Consider the following 22,177-nt stretch of genomic DNA (forward strand, 5'->3'; position numbering starts at 1 on the left):
TACGCATATATACAACCTGAAGGGACGCGGGTGGCGCTGTGGGTTAAACCACTGAAGGTTGGCGGTTCGAATCCCTGCAATGGGGTGAGCTCCCTTTGCTTGGTCCCTGCTCCTGCCAACCTAGCAGTTCAAAAGCACATCCAAGTGCAAGTAGATAAATAGGTGGGGAAGGTAAACGGCATTTCCGTGCGCTGCTCTGGTTCGCCAGAAGTGGCTTAGTCATGCTGGCCACATGACCCGGAAGCTGTACGCCGGCTCCCTTGGCCTATAGAGCAAGATGAGCGCCGCAATCCCAGAGTCGGTCATGACTGGACCTAATGGTCAGGGGTCCCTTTACCTTTATCTTTACAACCTGAGCCTACAATGGAGGGGTTCACAGCATTAACACCCCCCAAAAGGTCTTGTTTCTTCCAGGGTAGCAGCCTTGGATTCAAACATTGCTCTCAAACGTTGCTCTGATACTGCTGCTTGCTACTTTACTTCTAGGTCACATGACACATACCAAATCTGTTGTCAAAAACTCAGGCTTTGTCCTTCTGAGAAATGGAGGAGTGGCCCCACCCATTTGCCATCTGGCCCAGAGCCCCCCCTCTCTTGCTTTGGTAAAAGCCCATCAAGTCAGGTAATTAGCTGAACACCGGAAGCTGGCCTGGCTTATTTAGCTTTTAACACTTTCCGAGTCCATGGATTAGAATTTTCTGGCACCCAGTTAGACATATCAAGCCTTGATGAAATTCTAACACTTACTGGAGCCAGGAATTTATAGTGCTCTGGAACCCATTAACTCGAAATACTGTATTAGCCATTGTCCTCCACTTTTCCAGAGTTCAGAGGTGAGTGACAATCCTTATCTCCCTTTTGTACATGGCTCGTGATGTCATGACTAGTTATCAGCAGGCTTGGTGGAGTCCCAAGATACCTTGAGTGTGTTAGGTCTCCACTGCTCAGGCCAAGTCTCTGCCCAAACAGGAAAATCTTCCAGTCTGTGAGGGTCCAATGGCAAGCCCAGATAGACAGGGACTGTCTAAAGTCACAAGGTCCTTCACTGCTCAGGAAAATACTGCAGTTATCATGGTTTACCACATGGGGCAGCTGCAGGGAGAATTAAATGTTCCTAGGTAATTCCTGCCCAGAGGAAATTTTTCATTAGGAAAACAGTGATGGGGAGCAAGGTTGAGAATTAATATACACAACCACACCATGGTCTCAATCATAATTGCTTCTCTCCTTGGGCAGCTTTTACAAAAATGTAAAGAGATGGGCAATCTGGTCACAAATCTCCAGCATTTTATTTCATTTGGCCATCGGTTTCAGCCAGTACAAGAAGCGGAAAGTGTGCAATAATGAAATAACATCCGGCTGAAGTCAAAGACCTGAAAGAGGCTGGGGGACACCACACACTTTTCACCAACCTCATTGTCTTTCGATTGACTGCTGAAAGACCAGAGGTCAAGTGCCCAATGATATCATACACACTCCATTTAATAGGATTTTTCTTCGTAACAATGCATGAGATCAAAGATAATGTAAAAAATTAATTTCCCGCATGCAGCTGAGCACTGCACACACATTTTTTTAAAAGGGGAAAAAAGCAAAACCATAGAAAGAACAGTGTTCTCTCAGTGCTGGTTGATATGGAATGGCACGTTCACGAAAAGATGCTGTCACAAAACTTGCAGATGCCAAAGGTTGAGGCTCAACCCCTACCATGTCCACTTCAGAGGAACAGGAAAAGACCTCTGTTTGAGACATCAGAGAGCTGCTGCCCATTAGAGTGGACAGTCCTGAGCTAGACGAACAATTAGGCTGACTTGGTATGAAGCAGCTTCCTCTATTCCAGTGGTGAATGCATAAGTGTTGCTCCAAGTTTCAAGGTATTTCCACACAAGGGCAAGATTTTGGAGTGGGATTCAGCCACATACTGGCAAATTCAGGTTGTGCAATTCCAACTGAATGGGAAGTCTTGGGGAACAGACTTCCCCAAAGACCAGACCTTCTTGCAATAAGAAAAGTGATGTGGAATTGCACCGGAAAAGTGTGTGGTAAACACTTCCTTCGATGAACATCCACTAAACTCACCAGAAACAAATGGGAACAAATGCTCATTGAATAAGTGGCATTTGTCTAATCTCCCTGCAAAGAAATCAGGAGGAATGCTCAATGAACAAGTCATGTAGAAGCACCTCTCCGTCTTCCACAAAGAGATTTCAGTGGCTTGCAAGGCCATTCCGCTGCCGCCGCCACCCAACATCTTGTCTCTCACCTCCCTTTGCCCTCTGTGTGACCAGATGCATGATCTCTGAAGCTCCCACAACTGTCTTCTGTAAAGCCACACCTGACATAAATCAGAATTTTGATCCCTGTTCATAGCAGACAGTTATTTTTGCTTCATTCAGGCATGCGGCAACAGCAAAGTTCATCCATCCATCCATAATTCATAGCTGCACCCCGTAACTGTGGGTTCCCCCCTCCCCTTTTGCTGGGAATTTGATAGGCAGCTCCTAACCTCTTTCTGCCCTGCTTTCTCCAGATTAGATTTAGATGAACAAGCATGTGTGAGAGATAGAGATTCTCTTATAAACCTTCCTGAGAAGTTCATCAGTTTTAAGAGACAAGGGTCAGAACAGGGAGAATAAAATCCACTTTACTAACAATGCATAATGAGCCTTATGTTACTTGTTACCAGAGGGGAACTTATGAGTCATCTAGTCAACTGCTCTGCTCAGTAGAGATCCAAGCTCAGAGCATCCCACACACATGGCTATCCAAACTGTCCCTGACATGCTCCCAAACTCACGTGGGAACTAGAACACAATTCCAGTCATATTATACACTTTCCAGATCTTGTAATGCATTTTCAGTGTGCAGGAAGCACACTCAAAAATGCATATTTTATGTTAAAGGTAAGCTGATGAGCGGTGTGAAGTCCAGAGACATTCTTCACCCCTCCTCCACATGCAAAGAATATAGCAGTGGCCCAGTGCTTTTGATTTTGTCCTGTCAATGAAGTGAGGGACATGAGGCAGGAGTTGGTAATGCAGGTGAGCTGTGCACAGGTGAGCTGCAAGCAAGCTGCCGGCCAGCTCTGTGAAGGCTCCTTTTATTGACACAATATGCAAACCCATCCAGATACATTTTGGGCTGTGACTTTTACACATCTTCCAGTCCCGAGATTGTGGGGTTATTTTGGCACCTGTTTCCATTGCGTCATTTTCCCCTTGCACAGTGTATGACGAAGGAGACAAAGGTCTCAAAGAGGACATGGCAGATGACTGAGACCGCAAAAGGTTAGACAGAGGGCAAGATGTTCAGACAGCTGTGGCTTTATCTGTGAGGGGGAGTGTGCCCCGCACCCCAAGGTCACGTGTATAGGGAGCTGAGGCTTCCTTCCAGTGGGGAGTGTGCTCCGCACCCAGTGATCATCCCTACACAATGGAAAACATACTGCTTGAAAGGTGACTCTCTGCCTTCACCCCACCCTCTACTCCCCTTCCAGAACTCTCCCATCTGAAATGCCTTTGGGAGCCCAGAGATGCCCTGTATAGAAGTCAGCATATTTGTTTGAAAGACTACTGCAGGATAGTGGTCCGTGAAGCATCTAGCAAAGGAACAGCATCATAATGATTTCAGTGGCATTGCTGTGGTTTTGCATTCTCTTTGTCCAGAAATCAAATGAGGATCTTGGAGCAGCACATTTGCTGCTAAAGGACTTTCCTGGGGGCCCTCATCTCAAGGACAACAGAAGAGGTCTGGTGGTGAAATGAGGGGCTGGAGCAGAGATATTATATATATTTACTCATAGTGGACCCAATGAAATGGAAGAAGGTCCATTATTTCAATAGGTCTACGTTGATAAAGCCTACTGCCTTCAGAATCCAGCAGTTCCCTTACTTTAGGGTACAGCTGTTGGGTTTCTAAAACTTTTAATTACCCCTACATTTGTCCCATTTGGATCAAAAGGGATGGTGGACAGTGTTTGGAATGATCTAGTTAGATAGCTCATCCAACTCTCCAATACTATGATTCTAGATTGAATGAAAAGCACTGCATTTATTCAAAAATATCTGAACGGTACCTGAAAGTAGTTCCAGTGCCTCGTAAGCTGAATGTGAATTAGGTTCAATTTGTGATATAACTCTGCATGATTTCTAGTCCATCACCAGGTTAATTTTCTTACATGTGGTATTTTTTTTTTACTCTTTGGACTCTTTGTCCCTCAAGACCTTAAAACCATGTGGGTGTGCTGTCACCACCAAAGGCTCCAAGTGGGCCTCAACCCTTGACAGGGCCTTTTCAGTGGTGGTACCCTGTAGCTGGAGGGACGCAGGTGGCACTGTGGGTTAAACCACAGAGCGTAGGGCTTGCCAATCGGAAGGTCGGCAGTTCGAATCCCCGCAATGGGGTGAGCTCCCGTTTCTCGGTCCCTACTCCTGCCAACCTAGCAGTTCGAAAGCACATCAAAGTGCAAGTAGATAAATAGGTACCGCTCCGGTGGGAAGGTAAATGGCATTTCCGTGCACTGCTCTGGTTCACCAGAAGCGGCTTAGTCATGCTGGCCACATGACCAGGAAGCTGTATGCCAGCTCCCTGGCCAATAAAGCGAGATGAGCGCCGCAACCCCAGAGTCGGCCATGACTGGACCTAATGGTCAGGGGTCCCTTTACCTTTACCTTTACCCTGTAGCTGGAATGCCCTCCCTGGTGAGGTGCACCTGTTTCCATCATTATTAACTTTCAGGAGGAATTTGAAAACATTCCCATTTACCCAGGCATTTGGGTGGCAGAAGAATGCTGTTACAGGCAACACTTAGAGGAGAGGATGATACTGCTTTTAATGTTTTTCAATACAACAACTTATGGAACATTTTTAACTGTAACTGCTTTTAGACATTATTTATCGTAATTGCTTTTAGAATGATTAACTGCTTAGCTGTTTTGTTTTGGAAATGTTGATATGCTTGCCTCCCTAGACTCCTTTGGGAGGAAGGGTGAGATATAAATTCAATAGATTATGACGATGATTGATGGGGAAAATAAACAATTCAAATTCCACTGTATGTGGGTAGGAATGTTTTGTGATGTTCTCTTAGTCTACGTATGTATATTCTGTACTTCAGCTCAGCAGCTTGTAACATTCTGAATGCCAGGGAAGAAATTGTCAATTGTGGTCCAACCCCCTGCTGTGCAGGAGTCACAGTTAAAGAATCCCTGACAGATGGCCACCCAACCTCTGCCTAAAAAACTCCAATAAAGGAGCGTCCATCACCTGCCATGGGAGTCCGTTCCACTGTTGAACAGCTTTTACTTCCTAATGTTCAGTTGGACTCTCCTTTCTTTTAATCAGAATCCATTGGCTTGGGTCCAAACAAGCTTGCTCCATTTTCCATGTGACAATCATTCGGGTATTTGAAGATGGCTATTATATCTCCTCTCAGTCTCCTCTTTTCCAGCATAAACATACCCAACTCCCTCAACTGTTCCTCATCAGGCTTGGTTTCCAGACCCTTGATCATCTTGACCCCACTTTTCTGCATACGTTCCAGCTTGTCAATATCATTCTTAAATTGTGGTGCCCAGAACTGGATACAAGACTCCAGGTGGAGTCTGAGTCAAGGCAGAATAGAGGATGTTTTTGCTGCAACAGGCTAACACGGTTCTCCCTCTGAGCTATATCAACCCTAATACTTTTCAAAAGCTCTAAGGATTCAATATACAACTATGGCTCTGTGGTTAGCTGCAATCAAAGGCATCTGAACACTGATTTACTCTTCAGCATGCTGGGCAGGTCCTTCTCTTTGGGAGAGGCAGAAAAAATAATGCTTGAATGTAAATTATGCCACAGCAGTTTCTGATGTTTCGATAAGATTTAGATCCACTCTGCATTTAAACAGAAAAGTAGAAAATGGCATTAAATTCAGATAAGTGCAAGATCATGCATATTTGGGAGGCAGAAATATTAAATACACCATCATAATGGAACAGAAGGCCTGGCTGGTAATGGATTGTGAAAAAAAGAGTTCAGGGTTTTAATAGATCATTCCTTCAGATCATCACCACTGCAAAGTGGGAGTTAATAAATTATTTGAACGTGCATTTTGCGCCTATATTTTAACAGCCTATAACAAACGGGTTTGTGTCATTTCACCGAGATGTGGGCAAAAAGCTTCAGGGGAAAGTGTGATTTATGAACCAGACTGACAGAAGCTCATAAAATCATGTGACGTCATGAATGGAATGGAAGGGTGGAAGCACCAAGAATACCAGGAAGAGGCACAGCATTGAACGCAGAAGATTCCAGGTTCAATCCTTAGCATCTCATGTCAGGGTTGCAAGAGAACCCTGGTAATCAGTGCAGACAATGCTGAGCTAGATAAACCACTTGTCTGCTCTTCTGACGTGCAGCAACCAGAACCGTGCACAGCATACCTGTCATTTGTCCTGATTTATATTTAGGATGCAGGATGCAAGCTGGATGCAAGAAAGGGGGGGGGGGTGATAGCAACTGGAATCTGGCTGTTTCTGCCCCAGTCCCATGATGGACCGAAGACGCTGCATGAAACACTTAAGACCCATCCCTTCACTCTTAGCTTTCAACCAATGAGCAGTACTGGTGGGTGTGGTGGAGTGGAGCAATCCTTCCAATACCAGGATCCATGCACCTGGATGGAACTGGAGTGGAGCAGGATGGCGGTCAGGTCAGTGCTGGGCAGATGCTGCAGTTCAGGCATGGAGATCACAGCAACTCTTCCCAGTAGGTCTTGCCCTAATGAAGCAGTTTTGAAGGCTGAAGGTCCCTGCTTTCCCCATGGTCTTTCCCTAGTAGCCTAAGGCTTTGTCATCTTGTCTCTCTTTATTCCTCTCTGTCTTCTGGGAGACCAGGGGGTTGCAGAGCTGGTCGCAGCAGAAAGGGGAGGCTTCCTGGCTTTTTCAGCAGCCTGCCCCCACTCTCTTCCAGCCTTGATTCTGGACTGCCCTCTGCCACTGCCTCTTCCTGCTCACTAAACCCTGTTGCCCCTTCAGCTTCCAACACCTCCTCGTACCAGTCTGCTCCCGCTTCTCCCTCTGACCACTCATCATTGTCCCACCTCTAATCCCCTGGTTCTTCTTCCTCTGGGGGTGCCCTTGAGGGTTCTCCAGCTGGTTCCTCCCTCCACTCCTCTGCATCCAGCCAGTCCATGACACTTATAGTTGTTTCTACAGATCTGAATACCACGCACAACAGTCTAGTGTCCAGGCAGCTATTCCCATATCTGTGTTCTATGAAGCAGTTGCAACAATAGGGGACCACTTCCCCTCTATCTGTGCCTCCTCCTGATGGGCTGCGTGCATACAGCCAGAGAGTACACCTGTGTGGAAGTTTCCTCAGCTCATCCCCTTCCTGGTTCTGGGAGACAGTGGTGCAGGAGAGGGTGGGGAAGTACCTGTTCCTTAACTTGCCTGACCTGCCTCTTCCTCCTCTTCTTCTGACCCATCCCATGCTCCACCCTTCAGCTCTGAAGCTTTCCGCGCCTCAAATTCTTGCCTCCTGGTCAGTAGAAGTCCTGGCCCCCTCTCCTAAGTCAGACTCCAGCCCCTCTCCCCCTGCTGCGCACTCGTGAGCATCCTGCCAGTCCCAGATACCACCACACCCCCATCCAGAATAGCTGCAGTAACACTGGTCTCAGGAGATCGGCTCCATCCCACTGCACCTCTGACTACTGCCAGAGAAATACAGATTTGACGATTTCACCTAGGGACTTCATTGTTGTTGCTTTCCTTCACCCACCTCTCCTCTTGTTCCCAGGTCTCCGACAGATGCGACTACGTCTTTGTCAACGGGAAGGAAATGAAAGGGAAATCAAACGTCCGTGTCCATTTCATGTACCAGCATCTGAGTGCCCCCCTGGAGATGACCGTGTGGGTGCCCCGCCTCCCTCTGCAGATCGAGGTCTCTGACACAGAGTTAAATCAGATCAAGGGGTGGCGGATCCCCATCGTCTCAAATAAGAGGTGGGCTTTTGACTGAGGTTGTTCTATTGGGTCTAGATGCAGGTTGTGCACTCTGTGCAGATGGTTGCCATTAGAGGTGTGCACACACACCCTGGCCTGATCTGGGACCCTATCTGGGAATTCCCACCCCCTGGCCCAGGTTGACCCAAAGAGTACCCAACCCAGATCCAGGGGTTATAAACCCTAATTAAATATAGACTTGGGAGAAGGGCACTCTCTGACCACACTGAAGAGAGAAGGTTTAATCCTGCTGGGTGCTACATTGCCACTGCATTCTCTGCAGGGAACATGCTGGTAGAGCAGCCCCTTGCAGGATTGAATCCTCCACTCACCAGCTGCTGAGTAGAGGATCCAATCCTGCTGGGGTCCTCAGTGTGTTCCCCTACTTGGGAACAGGCACTCGCAGCCAAAGACCCTTCTTTAAAGAGGATGGTGCTGGGCCAGTTAGGCAAATATTCCGACCTGATACAAGACAGCTTCCTATGTCCCTATCACTGGGAGGATTTTAAGACAACCTTAAGGCGCTCTTCTTTGCCCAACCCCTCTGCTTTTTTTGCCTTGACAGGCCAGCTAGGGACAGCGATGACGAAGAGGAGGATGAGCGGAAGGGAAGAGGTTGCACCCTCCAGTACCAGCACGCCATGGTGCGGGTGCTCACACAGTTCGTAGCCGAACCCTCAGATCCTGGCGGGCAGATGGCCTACTTGCTGGGCTCCGACTGGCAAGTCGACATCACTGAGCTGGTGAGCGATTTCATACAAGTGGAAGAGCCGAGGATCGCAAAGCTGCAAGACGGGCAGGTGCTGGTTGGACAAGAGCTGGGGATGACGACGATTCAGGTAGGAGGAAAGGAATGCTGGGAAAGAGCAGGAGAGCAGCCATTCTGGATCTGATCATATATTCACCTAGCCCAGCATGATGATGCAAAATGTCTTTCAAGAACTATTTGAAAATAATACATAAGGTATCATCATCATCATCATTGAGCTGGGCCCGGGGGTAACCCAAGAACCGTGGTCGAGGTCCGGTCCATAATCCGAAGGTTCTGCTAGGAGTCAGTCCAACAGGGCCAAGGCAGGACACGAGGCAGGAAACCAGGCAAGGACAGGTACAGGATCTCAGACAGGATCTGGCATACAGCAATGTTGCTCCTGCAACCTGGGGTGGGGTCTGACAGCCTTTTATCTTTGTCAGGGTAATGGCTGGTCCTGATTCCCCAGGGACTCACCTCCCTGTTTCGGCCGAAGGTGAGCACTCCTCCTGCGAGTACTCAGGTGTCTCCTTCTCTCAGACCTTAGTCTCTGCAGCTTGGGAGACGTCAGTGGGTTACTAGACCCAGGGGCTACCTCAGCCTCCCCTCACCAAACTGGTAGTGGAGCAGCTGTAAGTGATGGCCCAGCTGAAGGCAACGAGGTAATCCCTGGATCTGGAGCCAGGGCAGGTTCAGGCCCCTGACTTGGCCCAGCTGGTGCTTATTGCAGGGGAACCTGTGCAGACTGGGACTCTTCAGAATCAGGCCCCAGACTTGGTCCAGATGCCGCCTGAGGCAAAGGATCTGGTGCAGACTGAGACTCCTCTGGTCCCGGACCATCACAATAATCATCACTTATTGCATTTATATCCCACCTTTTCTCCAAGGACTTTGAGGCATACATAGTTCTCTTTCCCTCTGTTTCATCCTCACAACATCCCTCTGAGTCAGGATAGGTTGGGAGGTGGCAACTGGCCCAAGGTTACCTGGTGAGCTTCCATGCCTAAGTGGGAAATGGAACTTGGGTTTCCCAAATCCTAGTCCTACGCTCTAACCACTATGCCACACTGGCTCTCCTGGCATTTAACTTCTACAAAAATAGCTAAAATGGATAAACCCCACTCACCTACTTTCTGGAGTACAGCTCATGGTTGTTTCACACATATGTGGTAGGACTGTCCCAAAGTTTCCCAGTTCTAGGAAGAGATCTTTGTAGAAATAACAAAAATATTGAGAAAACTGGGGGGTGGGGGGAACCTCCTGAAATAGTATTTTTGGGTATATTCAGTGGAGAAAGCCAAGGGTCATTATATACACATTTAATTGGTTATCGGTTTATGGGAGCAAGAATATATTGACAGCTGGAAACTGGAAAGAAACGAAGGGTTTAAAAGTACAAAAACTGTATAACATAATTTAGGACATAGCGCTTTCTGAAAAACTGACCTAAAACTGGCATTGTGTGGCTAGAGGGCAAAAGAGAAAGAGACTTTCATGGCAGACTGGTTTCCGTTCATCCAGTAAACGAACAAAGGCTCTACAGGACAAAGTGTACCTGCCACATTCCGTAATATATGGTTGTGTTAACATTTCCCTTCAGATTGATATTAGCAGCTTTCAGTCTCTTCATTTCAGTGCTATAGATTGGGAGAAAGAGGTGGGGTATGCCCAGTTTGTATTCCCACCCCCAATATTTTCTTTTTTAATGAAAACTTCCTATATTATATTTTAAAAACACCCACCTTTTATGACATAGAACCTCCCAGGGTGCCTGTTAGGCAATAGACAGCTGCCTTGGCCCTATCCCAGTAGCCAGGACTGGCCCAAGACATTTTGGCACTGGAGACAAGGTGGGCCACCAAGACTTCCTCCTCACAGATCTGGGCCCGTGCCCTGGTGGGGTGGGAGGAGACCAGCAGAAATGCAGACATTTTGCAGGAGTGTTCCCTCTTGATCCAGTGGTGTCCAAACTTTTTTCCAAAGAGGGCCTGATTTGATGGAGTGAAGGGCCGACCAAAGGGCCAACCCTTTTTTTAGGATTGATGTTGTTGAGGTTTTTTTAGGATTTTACCCCAGGATATCAACTGCCACAGGGGCTGGATTAAACCGACTGGTGGGCCGGATTAGGCCCCCAAAATGGACTTCGGACATGCCAGAGAGTCTTAGAAAAATAGGGGCATTCGATGAGCCAAAGCTGCTGCTCTCCTTGGCTTTGGCTTTTGGCTGCATCTTCAGCTTACCCAAAGCTGAATTGGAAACCACCAAGGCTGGATCAGGATCTCTTGCCCCCCCCCCAAACATGCAGTGTGAGGCGGGTCACCTCAGATCACCTCATAGGTGTGCCAGCCATGCAAGGGCAGCCAGCTAGCTTAGGAGCTGCAGGGCAGACCACATGGCACACCTTTCCAGCCAATTTCCATCCCTCAGCATTTGTTGGCTATGGAAGCTGTCTCACTCTGCCTTGTGGTAGGGCTTGGCCCTTCCCATTGCAATGAGCAGGAAGCAGAGGCCTTCCAAACACAGAGAGCCACTGCCAGTTCCTGAGAGAGGGAAAGGCAAGATGCAAGGAGCTCAGCATGGTGCAAGCATGGCGGCAGGAGCATTGGATTGGCTCTGCTGCTGCACCTGCACCCTGCTGCCCTTCCTGCCCCTCTCCCTCTCAGGAACCAGCAGTGATGCTCAGTGCTCAGAAGACAGGTGAGTGATGCTGCCCTGCTTCACAGACCACTAGCCCCTTATCCTTACCAAATTGCTTTTCCTCAACAGGTAGCCTTTAGGAAGTGGGGAGACTGCAGCCCTCAGTAGCAATCTATATTTATATGCTGCAAAAGCTGAGAGTCTCATCTTGCCTTCTGTGACTGTCCATAAATATAGAGAATGTATATCTGGGAAGGGAACTGGAAGCGAGAGGGAGGGAGGCGGGGAAGGCTAGTTGGCCTATCCACTTGAAAGAATATGTATAGCCTGTCACTCGAGAAATCGTCAAAGTCAGCTGCTTTTGAAATGCCAAGATCTTAGAGAGCGATAGCTCAGCTCACATCCATCTTGTTTAATTCACTTTTCATAAGCCTTGCTTGTCTTCTCTTCAGAGTCTTCTGTAACGCAAGCAAAAATAAAAAATATAGATAGATAGGTCACTGCCCCGATGGGTTTGCAATCTAAGGTCAGATAGTAGGGATGGGTAACAGAGGGAGACAGGAGGGAAGGGAGAGGAAAACATAATGAGGGGATCTGTTTAGCTGCCCATAATTTGTCCCCATTGTTTGTTTTCAATCACTAATTTTGATTGAAGGAAATGTAATTGAATAATTGTATGACGTTTTTAGTCAATTAATCAATGAATCTGTGGGTTAAATTAGCATATGGGGGAAACAATCTTTTTCAGCCAAGAAGGATGATGTATATATATGTTGCGGCAGGAACTATAATAGAAGAATCATTCCACCCTACACAACAGGAAAGGGGGGGGGGGAATGTTTTTTTAAAAAATGATGCTTCACATTGGAATTAACAGAAATGTCTGTTCAGATAGATAGATAGATAGATAGATAGATAGATAGATAGATAGAACTATCTACTGCCATTTGAGCTGATAATTTTATTGATTGATCTGGGGGAAAGGCAGGATAACAACAACAACAACAACAACAACAACAACAGAATATTAAATAAGTCAGATTTGCTTGTGTTCATTCATAAGTCTGTTCCACCCTAGTTTTGTTTCAAACTGCAATTTTATTTCTTTTATTTTTTAAAAAAATCTGTTTGTTTTAAAATGCTTATTTACGTTACAAAGTTTATATCCTGCTTAAGGGGCAAAATCCTCTAAGCGGTCTACATAAAACAATGTAATATATGTATTAAAAATACCAATAACTATGCATTGAAATAGCATATGATCACAAAATCTGTATCCAAATAGGTATTTTACTTCATGCTATGCATTTCTAAATTATATGATCCTAAAATAACGTAATTTCAAAGTGTGTTTTCAAACATATTTTGAGCAAAAGCATTACCATGAAATTCATAGAAGTGTGAAACTCAAGGGCTGATTGTTTTTTCAATACATGCACTGTTAGCCTGGAAGGTGCAAATTTCCAAGCAAATGTGAACTGAATTCAATTGTCTTCTATCCCTAACTGCAGCCTTGCAGTTTCTTGCCTTTTCAGGTTACCTGCAAGAGTTGCCTTTGTCAAGGTTCCCATTCTCAGAAGGGCCTTTTTCACAGCTGGTCCCTAGAGGCAACATGATGTTCTCCAGGTGTCATTGTGCTATAACTCCCATCAACCCCAGCCCAGCATGGTGAATGGCCAGGAATGAGTCTCTGAGGGTACCAGGTTGACTTCTACCCTACCGTCAACTCAGCCATTTGATGGATACCGTGATACCTCTTGTGTGAAAGCTTTCTTCAAAGAATCAATTATTGATTTCCATTCCTCACTATTTATGTTGTGGTTGTTGTGGTGGTTGTTGTTGTTGTTGCTGCTGCTGCTGTTGCTCTTCCATAATTGTAAAGGTAAAGGGACCCCTGACCATTAGGCCCAGTCGTGGCCGACTCTGGGGTTGCGGCGCTCATCTCGCTTTACTGGCCGAAGGAGCTTCCGGTCATGTGGCCAGCATGACTAAGCCGCTTGTGGTGAACCAGAGCAGCACACAGAAATGCCGTTTACCTTCCTGCCGGAGCGGTACCTATTTATCTACTTGCACTTTGACGTGCTTTCAAACTGCTAGGTTGGCAGGAGCAGGGACTGAGCAACGGGAGTTCACCCCATTGTAGGGATTCAAACCGCCGACCTTCTGATCGGCAAGCCCCAGGCTCAGTGGTTTAACCCACAGCACCACCCCATAATTGCTTACTTGGTGCTTATTATTTGATAGATTTTGCTGCTACCTTCAATTTGTTTGTCCGGTCATTTTTCTACTTACTTTTGTTGTTAGCTGTCCTGGGCATGCTTGTCATAAGCCGCCCAGGGAATATTTATTGATAGTCTGCTAATAAATAAATAAATCCAACAAGGAAAGTTGGGACTGAAATGTTTTATACTTTTTTAGTATATAAAAAAGGTTTTAAGATGTATGACTCTCCTTGCGGGTTCTGATGGGGTTGCCTCGGTTTTCCTGAACAGATTCTGTCTCCGCTTTCTGACGCCATCTTGGCTGAAAAGACTGTGACTGTCCTCGATGAGAAGGTGACTATTACTGACCTGGGGGTCCAGCTGGTGACTGGGCTTTCCCTCTCCTTACAACTGAGCCCAGGAAGCAACAAGGCCATCTTTGCCACGGCAGTAGCACAGGAAATCCTCCAGGTGCCAAAACAGGTAGGAAGCCTCATTTGCCTAGCAACAAGCCGCCATTTCTGAGGCCTACTGTGCTTGGGCAATTCCCAGCCAGCCAAGCATATACCCTCCAAGTGGAGAGTCCAAGAATTTGGAAAGCCACCTGGGCTTTCTGATATGATCTCAGAATGTCCCTGTTTCCCCTGCCAGTGCCAACTGCTGCCAAGCTCAGGGAGAAGGATGAGCTGGCACTTTTCCCAAGCAATGGCGGTGGTGGCAGCTGTGGCTGTAAGGGAGCAACCCATGGCCTCCACTGCCAGCCTCCTCTCTTGGACAACTCGTAGCAGCTGCTGGAGAGTCGGCAAGAAGGAGGAGAGGCTGCTGCCATTGAGGCCCAGATTCACTTGACATGGCCAGCTCTGAGAGGCAGGCAGAAGACAGGGCTGCCCTGGGCGGGAGGAAAGGAAGAGCAGAGCTGAACACAAGCAGTTGTTATTATTATTATTATTATTATTATTATTATTATTAATGCTTTGTGCATTCACATCTAATCTTGCTCCTTTCTAAAATTTATTTATCGGTGTGCGTTTTTCTTTTTGTATATCTACCCAAGAATAAAATGAAGTGAAATGGGGATTAAGCAGTTTTCTCCAAACAGGGGAGGGCATATGTCCTGTTGGTGAAGTGGTTGTCAGACTTCGGGGAATCAGCTTCCTTCCCCCCTCCCTCCCCCCCCCCCCGTGGCAGTAAATAAGAGATCAAACGAAAGGAACACCTCACCAGTTAGAATCTTTAATAATCATAGCAAGAGAACAAAGAACACATCTCATAGAAGTGGCGGTGCTCCCAATTAAGGGATGCTTCCCCCTCCGTACCTATTTATCTACGTCACTCCTCCGTCTTGTAATCTGAGCTTGTACCCTCTGTGCTTTCCATTCTGACACTTTCTGAGCTCTCCGTGACTTTGGAGAAGGGGGATGGATACAGTGGTGCCTCGCAAGATGAAATTAATCCGTTCCGTGAGTCTCTTCGTCTTGCGGTTTTTTCGTCTAGCAAAGCACGGCTATTAGCGGCTTAGCGGCTATTAACGGCTTAGCGGCTTTAAGAAAAAGGAAACAAACTCGCAAGAACTCGCAGGACGTTTCGTCTTGCGAAGCAAGCCCATAGGGAAATTCGTCTTGCGGAACGACTCAAAAAACGGAAAACTCTTTCGTCTTGCGCGTTTTTCGTCTTGCGAGGCACCACTGTACTATCCAGAGACTGTGAATCTGTTAAGTCTCTCTCTCTTCTAGTGTTTCTTCTGCTAGCTGCTCCCCATCCAGTATTTCACAGCTTCTGCCTTCTGAGCTATGCCCCTCTGCAAACCACTGTTCCACATCTATGCTGTCCTCTTGCTCCTGGGAAGATTCAGGAGCAGGAGCAGGTGGCTCCCACCGTTCCTCCTCAGTGCAGTCCTCCTCAGCATGGTCCCTGACGGTGGTGGCGGTACTCGCCCTTCTTCTGATAGGAAATGCACTGTGAGGGGGGGCGGTGCAAAAATGTGAAATTGAGGAGGGTCAGTTGCAGGGGAGTGAAAAATGTCCTTGTTTTCATCTGAGGAACGTTTGGAACGCAAGGAGGCTGGAGGAACCATCCAGAGCAGACTTTCTCAACCTTGGGGCCCCAGATGTTGTTGGGCTATAACTTCCATCTTCTCTGGCTGCTGATCCTGCTAGCTAGACATGATGGGAGTTGTAGTCCACTAACAAAAAAGACAAAGGAGAATGCAGATTTGCATACAAGGGGCAAATATGCACATTAAGAAATAAAAGCTTATAACTTAGATAGAACTATATTCTGTTTCACCAAGACCACGCTTTGAAGCACCTGCCTCCCCTTTAAATGGGGGTAGGGCTTGGGGCAAGCTGTGAGGGGAGAAGCAAGGATGTAGTTGAGGTGTAAAGGGGACTGATCAATTATGCATGGTGGGGATTACCTGCCCCCAATATTTTATTCAAATTGGCCCCCCAATAGGTGAGGTTGGCAGGCAGGGTGAGCAGGGGCAGCTGCTTCCATCATTAGCAAAAGTAACATAAAAATGAGTTATATTTTTTCGGGGGGTGTATGTTGGACAAAATTGCACACAAATTGTACATTAGGAGAAAATCACACTAAAATGCTGGTGAATTTTCATGAGGACTTAAAAAATAATAAACTCAAAGTGAGGCAGCAATGTGCACAACTGAACTGATGCGTGGAAAAACGAGAAACTGGGGACAAACAAAGTTGAGAGATTCTCCTATTCCTATTTACAGACTTCTTTTGTGTATGAGATTGGCTTTGTGTGCATTCATTCGGCCCAAGAACTGCCAGTTGCTGACCCTCAAGTTGTGTTCCACCCCCTGAAACCCTTTTATCAAAGCAAATACTGTGTAGAAGAATGAAGAAGGAATGAAACTTTATTTGCGTCAGCCGTCGGCCATAGCAACAAAAAGCATTGTGATATGCACAGAACAAAATAAAAAGTTGATTATATAAAACAGAGTTTAGGGTCCTGAATCAGCAATCAAATAGTGGACCTTATTCTGATTGCCCCAGCTAGAAACCTTGCAACTTTTGCAGTCATCTGCTTCTCTTGATCTGCCAGGAGAAAAGACACTGTGGCAGTGGTTGGGCGACCCGGAATGGACAATAAAAGAGGGGTGATAATCTCGTTCCTCAAGTCTTTGTAAAGAGTGCTTGCGAGGAGGGCATGGACCACTGATTCAGTGCTGCCATCTCCGCATGGACATAAGCGTTTTTTGTATGGAATCTGTTGGAATCGTCCCTCAACTACAGCCGAGGGCAATACATTCAATCTTGCTAGGATAAAAGCACATCTATATTTTGGAGTTGCTAGGTTATACAGATAGGGTGCCAGAGAATCAAAGTAGGAGGATGGAAAATGGTCGTACCATGGGCAAAATTTCCTTATTGTGGTCAAGTTGTTCTGATGCTCAATATCATTTAGGCGTTGGCAAATTAGACGGTGAATACTGGGATGCTCATTCATCTCTCTTTCAGATGGTTTTGGTGGGGATGGGAAGAGGTAAGCTAAGGCTGAGGCCTTGGTAGAGCACTCAGAATGAAGTTCTCCCCCTTCCCCAATGCACATTCTCTCTCTTTCTCTTTGTAGCGTTCAGCAATCAAGCGGCACACGGCTAGAAAGCCAGGACAGGCAGTTCATCCTTTGCTGACCAGCAGAGCTAAAATCGCTACCTTGAAATCAGCTCAAAAGGAGCAGGCTTGGGTGGCACTAAGCCCCCAGCCAGCTGTGCATTTCACTTCCCGAGGAAATTGAGTCATATCCGAATCCATCCTTTCAGTACAGTGGGGGCCAGGGAAAGAAATGAAACCAGGTGGCAGGCCAAAAACTAGAAAAGAGCTCACGGAGTTTGTAAATGATCCTTCCGCTGTGTCCAAGGTCAATATTGGGTTTGCAAAGCAGTTGGTGAGGGGAAAGGGGGAGGGATGTTGAGCATACAGTAAGAGCCTCCACACAGTGTCAGCATTGTCAGGAACTTGTCAAGGTTTATCTATTTATTATCTAGGAAGCTGCCTTATACTGAATCCAACCTTTGGCCCATCTAGCTCAGGGTTTCAGCCCTTCATGGTTTCAGACAGAAAGCCTAACTGGAGATGCTGACCTGGGACTTTCTGCATGCCCAGAGGACGCTTTGCCCCTGAGCTCTGGTCCATCCCAATCTGGTCCACTGAGAGACTGGTTTTCTCCATAGATGGTCACAAAGTTGTATACACAGCAGGACCAGTCCTGCCATTGGGCTGAGTGAGGTGACTGCCTCAGGCAGAATCTGCTGGGAGGCAGTGGTGCTGCTCAAATCCTCCTCCTCAGTTCCCTAACCATCCCCTTCTATTGGAGGAGAGAGCTGTGTGTCATGCACCTTGCCTTCCAGCTTTATAAGCACCCTGCTGATCTGCCCGTGCCATGCCCTGTTGCCAGGATTTGCTCCTGTATATGGAATGGGTGCATATGTGCGCCATTTTGTCCTTTGCCTCAGGCAGCAAATTGTCTTGGGCACGGCCCAAACAATAAAACAGCTCATCAATCAAGATAATATGGAGCTTAAAGCAAACAAACAAACAAACAAACAAACAAAACTTAAGTTCAGTAAACAGACATAATACAACTTGTGTTATGTACTTAAGTACTCACCCTGGGCCAGCAGGGGGATACTGTAGATAGTTCAGGTCCACATATGCAAATAAGGGATCAAAAGTGACTTTCAGTGATTGGATAGTTACAGAAAATGGTTACTGTTGCGTTCTAGTGGAGCTCTATATAAGCAGGCTGGCTGAACCCTTCAGTTCAGTTCTGTTCTGGCCTGTGAATAAACAAGAGTTGTTTGAAGAATCGCTGTGTCGTCTGATATGTCACCCACAACTTAACAGCTTGCAAGTGCCCAAAGTTCAGCAGGGAGAGGGGCTTGTCTCATCTCAGCCAGGAGGGAGTTCCAGAAAATTGGGCTCACAGTCCTGAATGAACTGTTCCTGGTTGAAATGGGGAGAAGAACCATGTGAAGACAAAGGTGGTAAATAAGTGAAATAAAGATAGATAAAACAAGAACCCTGAAATTGGCCCAAGAGCTTTTAGAAGCCCACTTTCAGTCCTGGGAGCCTCAGGACTCTGATGCTTTTCTTCCTGGCTAGCACTAGGTTCAAGGCCTGCATTGCCTCATGCCCTGTGTGCTTTGCAAGGAGACTTTTATATAAAGTGGTTTTTAGAAATCATAAAAATAATAAGTAATTACTTGTGCGCCCCCCCTCCCAGTTTGAATACAGAGCAGTAGTAAATGATCCAATCACCTGTGATGCTGTTTGACATGCAATTTATTAGTGTTTCAAAGCATGCACCAGAGACCTCAGGGGGGATACAAGTCTCTTACCACTTCTGTGGAAAACAAATCTTATTACCTATGACTATTTAAAACGTAGCCCTTGTTTTTCATAGAATTGAAATAAAAACGAATGGCTCGGTGTGGAATTAAATTTCCTCCATAGCTGCGTCTCCAGGCTGGAGAGATTGTTTCTTTGATCTGCCACTGAAGCACTTTGGCGAGGAGGGGACACTCAGGAATAGGGAAATGGGTCTGCTCTATATTTCTCCACCGTAAACCAAAAAAGGAAAAGGAGGTTCAATTTGCTCAGTGTGAGCTTTGTGATGACCCTGTGTGGCAAGTGTGGAGAACTTCTGGCCTGCAGGTCAATTTTGGCTTGCCAGTTGTGCCAGTTTGGGCCCGCAAGCTCAGTTTTCTGAAACCATACATACTTAGCAATCAGATAGTGTCACCCTGATGCTCAAGTGACGTCAGTGGTTGAGCCCCTGCTTTACATGCAGAAGGACCCAGGTCCTGGCATCTCCAGTTAAAAACATAGTTCTACTTCTTTCTGAGACCCTTAAGAGATTCTACCAGTTGGAGTGGACAATACTGAACTAGATAGAAACACCTGGCATAAGGCACCTTCCTGTACTAAGTCCTCAGCTTTTAGTTAGATGGAAATCTATTTCTGTTTGAATTTCATTTCAAATGCTCTTTCTACAAATATATGTTGTCTTGATGTATGACCTCAGGAAAGCTTTCTGGTTCCTTCACAATAGCTTCTGGTGTAGCTACCTTTTGTTGGATTAAGTTCCATGGTTAAGTTCCACTTAGTTAAGTGTTGTGTGGAGAAGTACTTTCTCTTGTCTGTCCTGAATCTTCCAACATTCTGCTTCATTGGAGGTCCCCGAGTCCTAGTGTTATGAGATAGGAAGAAAAACTTTTCTCTCTTCCCACCATGCATAACTTGAAATGCCTCTTATGTTGTCTCCTTGTATTATAGCAACCCTGTGGTTTTTAACTCTGATGGGTTTCTCAAAATGATGATGTTGTCATCATTTCCCTTACAGGAAGCTGCTATAAGTTGCTGGATCCAGTTCAGTGATGGGGCAGTCATGCCCTTGGACCTATATGACATCAAGGACTTCTCTCTGGTGGCCACATCTGTAGATGAGAAGGTGGTCTCCGTTCTCCAGAGCCCCAAATTCAAATGGCCCCTCGTCGTTGCTGAGTCAGAAGGCCAGGGACTGTTGGTGAAAGTGGAGATGGTGATCAGTGAATCATGCCAGAAATCTAAACGGAAGAGTGTCATGGCTGTCGGGACTGGGAACATCAAGGTCAAGTTTGGTCAAAATGATGCCAACCCCAACACCAGTGACAGCAAGCAGGTTGGGGCCGGCGTGCACTTGGAAAACCACACCAGCGACAGGCATCAGAAGACAACCCTTCAGGAGAGGTCTCGACAAGATGGGCCTTATTACAGCTCGTCGATGGGCCAGGAAGAAACCCGGGGGGCCAGCACACAAAAGTCAATTCTTAGTAAAAAGGAGGACCGCGAGAGCCTTCTAGATGATGACAGCCATATGCAAAACATCCCAATAGACTTCACCAGCTTGCCAGCACAGGTGGACTTGCCAATGAGCAATGGAGATCTGGAAGAGAACGACCTTGTGGAGACACCCAGGGGCCTAAGTGACTTAGAGATTGGGATGTATGCTTTGCTAGGTGTCTTTTGCTTGGCCATTCTAGTCTTCCTTATCAACTGCATCACCTTTGCTTTGAAGTATAGGCACAAGCAGGCTCCCTTTGAAGAGCAAGAAGGCCTGAGCCACTCTCATGACTGGGTAGGACTAAGCAATAGGACAGAACTGCTGGAGAACCACCTCAATTTTTCCACCCAGCAAGAGGAGTGCATCACGGCCATTGACCAAGGCATAGACTTGGAGGAGAGCAAGTACCTCCTGGATGCCAACACCCAGAAGAACCTCAACGGCCAAGTCTTCCGGTCCTCGGACCCCACTGCCACCCCTGAAGGGAAGGAGCAGAAGAGCGAACAGACCGCCTCGCCAACCTCCAAGCGGAAGCGAGTCAAGTTCACCACTTTCACCACCATCTCCTCAGATGGCGGGTGCCCTACCGTCAACTCTATCTTGACCAGCAGTGAGGATGATATCAAGTGGGTTTGTCAGGACATGGACCTGGGGGGATGTAAAGAACTAAGGAACTATATGGAACGGCTACATGAAAATGCATAACAGTACACTAGAAACCCTTTTGCTTTCTTGCTTTCTTTTTGTTTTCCACTCACCTTTCTGCCTTTAATTTGGCAAACTGGGACAAAACAAAAGACCTACAACCATTTGTGAACAATTAAAATGGTGGATGATTTGGTTTCAATGGAACCCTGAGGAGCACTTTGAGTAAAGGTCCCAAGCAGCAACTGTTATCTGTGCTCAGTGGTTCTTAAACAAAGATGTTTAGGAAATATTCTGATGGAAGGCAACTTACATGGGAAAATAAATTTTTTGAAAAAATAGCAAACAAGATTCCATTTTGTGGGGAGGTTGCACAGGAAACCAATACTAATCTGCAAACTCCAATGCAAATCAGGTATTTTATATCATGCAATCTCATCTGGCCTGTAGTACAAACCTGACCTGCGAAGGCTTCTAATTTACCCCATAAGACCTTTCCCCCCGTATGTGGGTCAAGCAGGCAGCATTCAGACATGGAGTTTATTGCGAGAGTTTTACTTGTTATAATGTCAGCCCTTCTGTCTCGATTTTTCTAACATTCCTTTTACATTGCAGTATCTTGTTGTGTTTTGAAACTGTGGCTTTTTCATCAATATACCGCCATGCTGTGCTAAATTTTAAATGATGGGAACTGAATGTCGGTATACTGCCCCAGATTCCATCAACACAAAATGCCCACAAGTCATCAGGGTTGCAAATGGATTGGTTTTTTGGAAGCAATTAACATGGAGGTGAGTGCGAAAGTTCTGCAACATCCCCCTAGATTTCCAGGACTGGCTTTCATGTTGTGCGAAAGATCACATAAAAAGTGAAAAAAGAACAGGTAAGGAAACATCTGTGACGATGGAATAAAGAGCCAGCTGTAGGGATGTGGCTATGAATGCCTTAAAGTTTGCTCCTTGTTGGCCATTGGCTCTACAGCCCACCAGATGATGCGTGGCAAAGCCTTGGTCTTGGGCTTTTTAAAGTACAGTGAAGGGTTCTTTGCAATGATGCTTTGAAGTCCTGACTCTGGGACTTAAAAGTGTCCAATTGCGTGGCGAGTTCC

General features: G+C 46.4%; 1 protein-coding gene across 2 annotated transcripts in view; it reads left to right on the plus strand.

The window, feature by feature from the left end:
• Window positions 1-21,221, plus strand: part of LOC308465278 (transmembrane protein 132D-like) — a 451,746-nt gene extending 430,525 nt beyond the window's left edge. For both annotated transcript variants that reach the window (XM_080985080.1, XM_080985081.1), the window contains 4 exons: window positions 7,783-7,988; window positions 8,554-8,827; window positions 13,869-14,060; window positions 19,945-21,221. In XM_080985080.1, coding sequence (XP_080841206.1) covers window positions 7,783-7,988; window positions 8,554-8,827; window positions 13,869-14,060; window positions 19,945-21,129 — 1,857 coding nt within the window. In that variant the 3' untranslated portion in view covers window positions 21,130-21,221. The remainder of the gene's footprint in view (window positions 1-7,782; window positions 7,989-8,553; window positions 8,828-13,868; window positions 14,061-19,944) is intronic.
• Window positions 21,222-22,177: the final 956 nt, after the last annotated feature.

The sequence above is a fragment of the Podarcis pityusensis genome (genome assembly GCF_964106645.2).
Source record: "Podarcis pityusensis genome assembly, chromosome: 16".
Taxonomy (NCBI): domain Eukaryota; kingdom Metazoa; phylum Chordata; class Lepidosauria; order Squamata; family Lacertidae; genus Podarcis; species Podarcis pityusensis.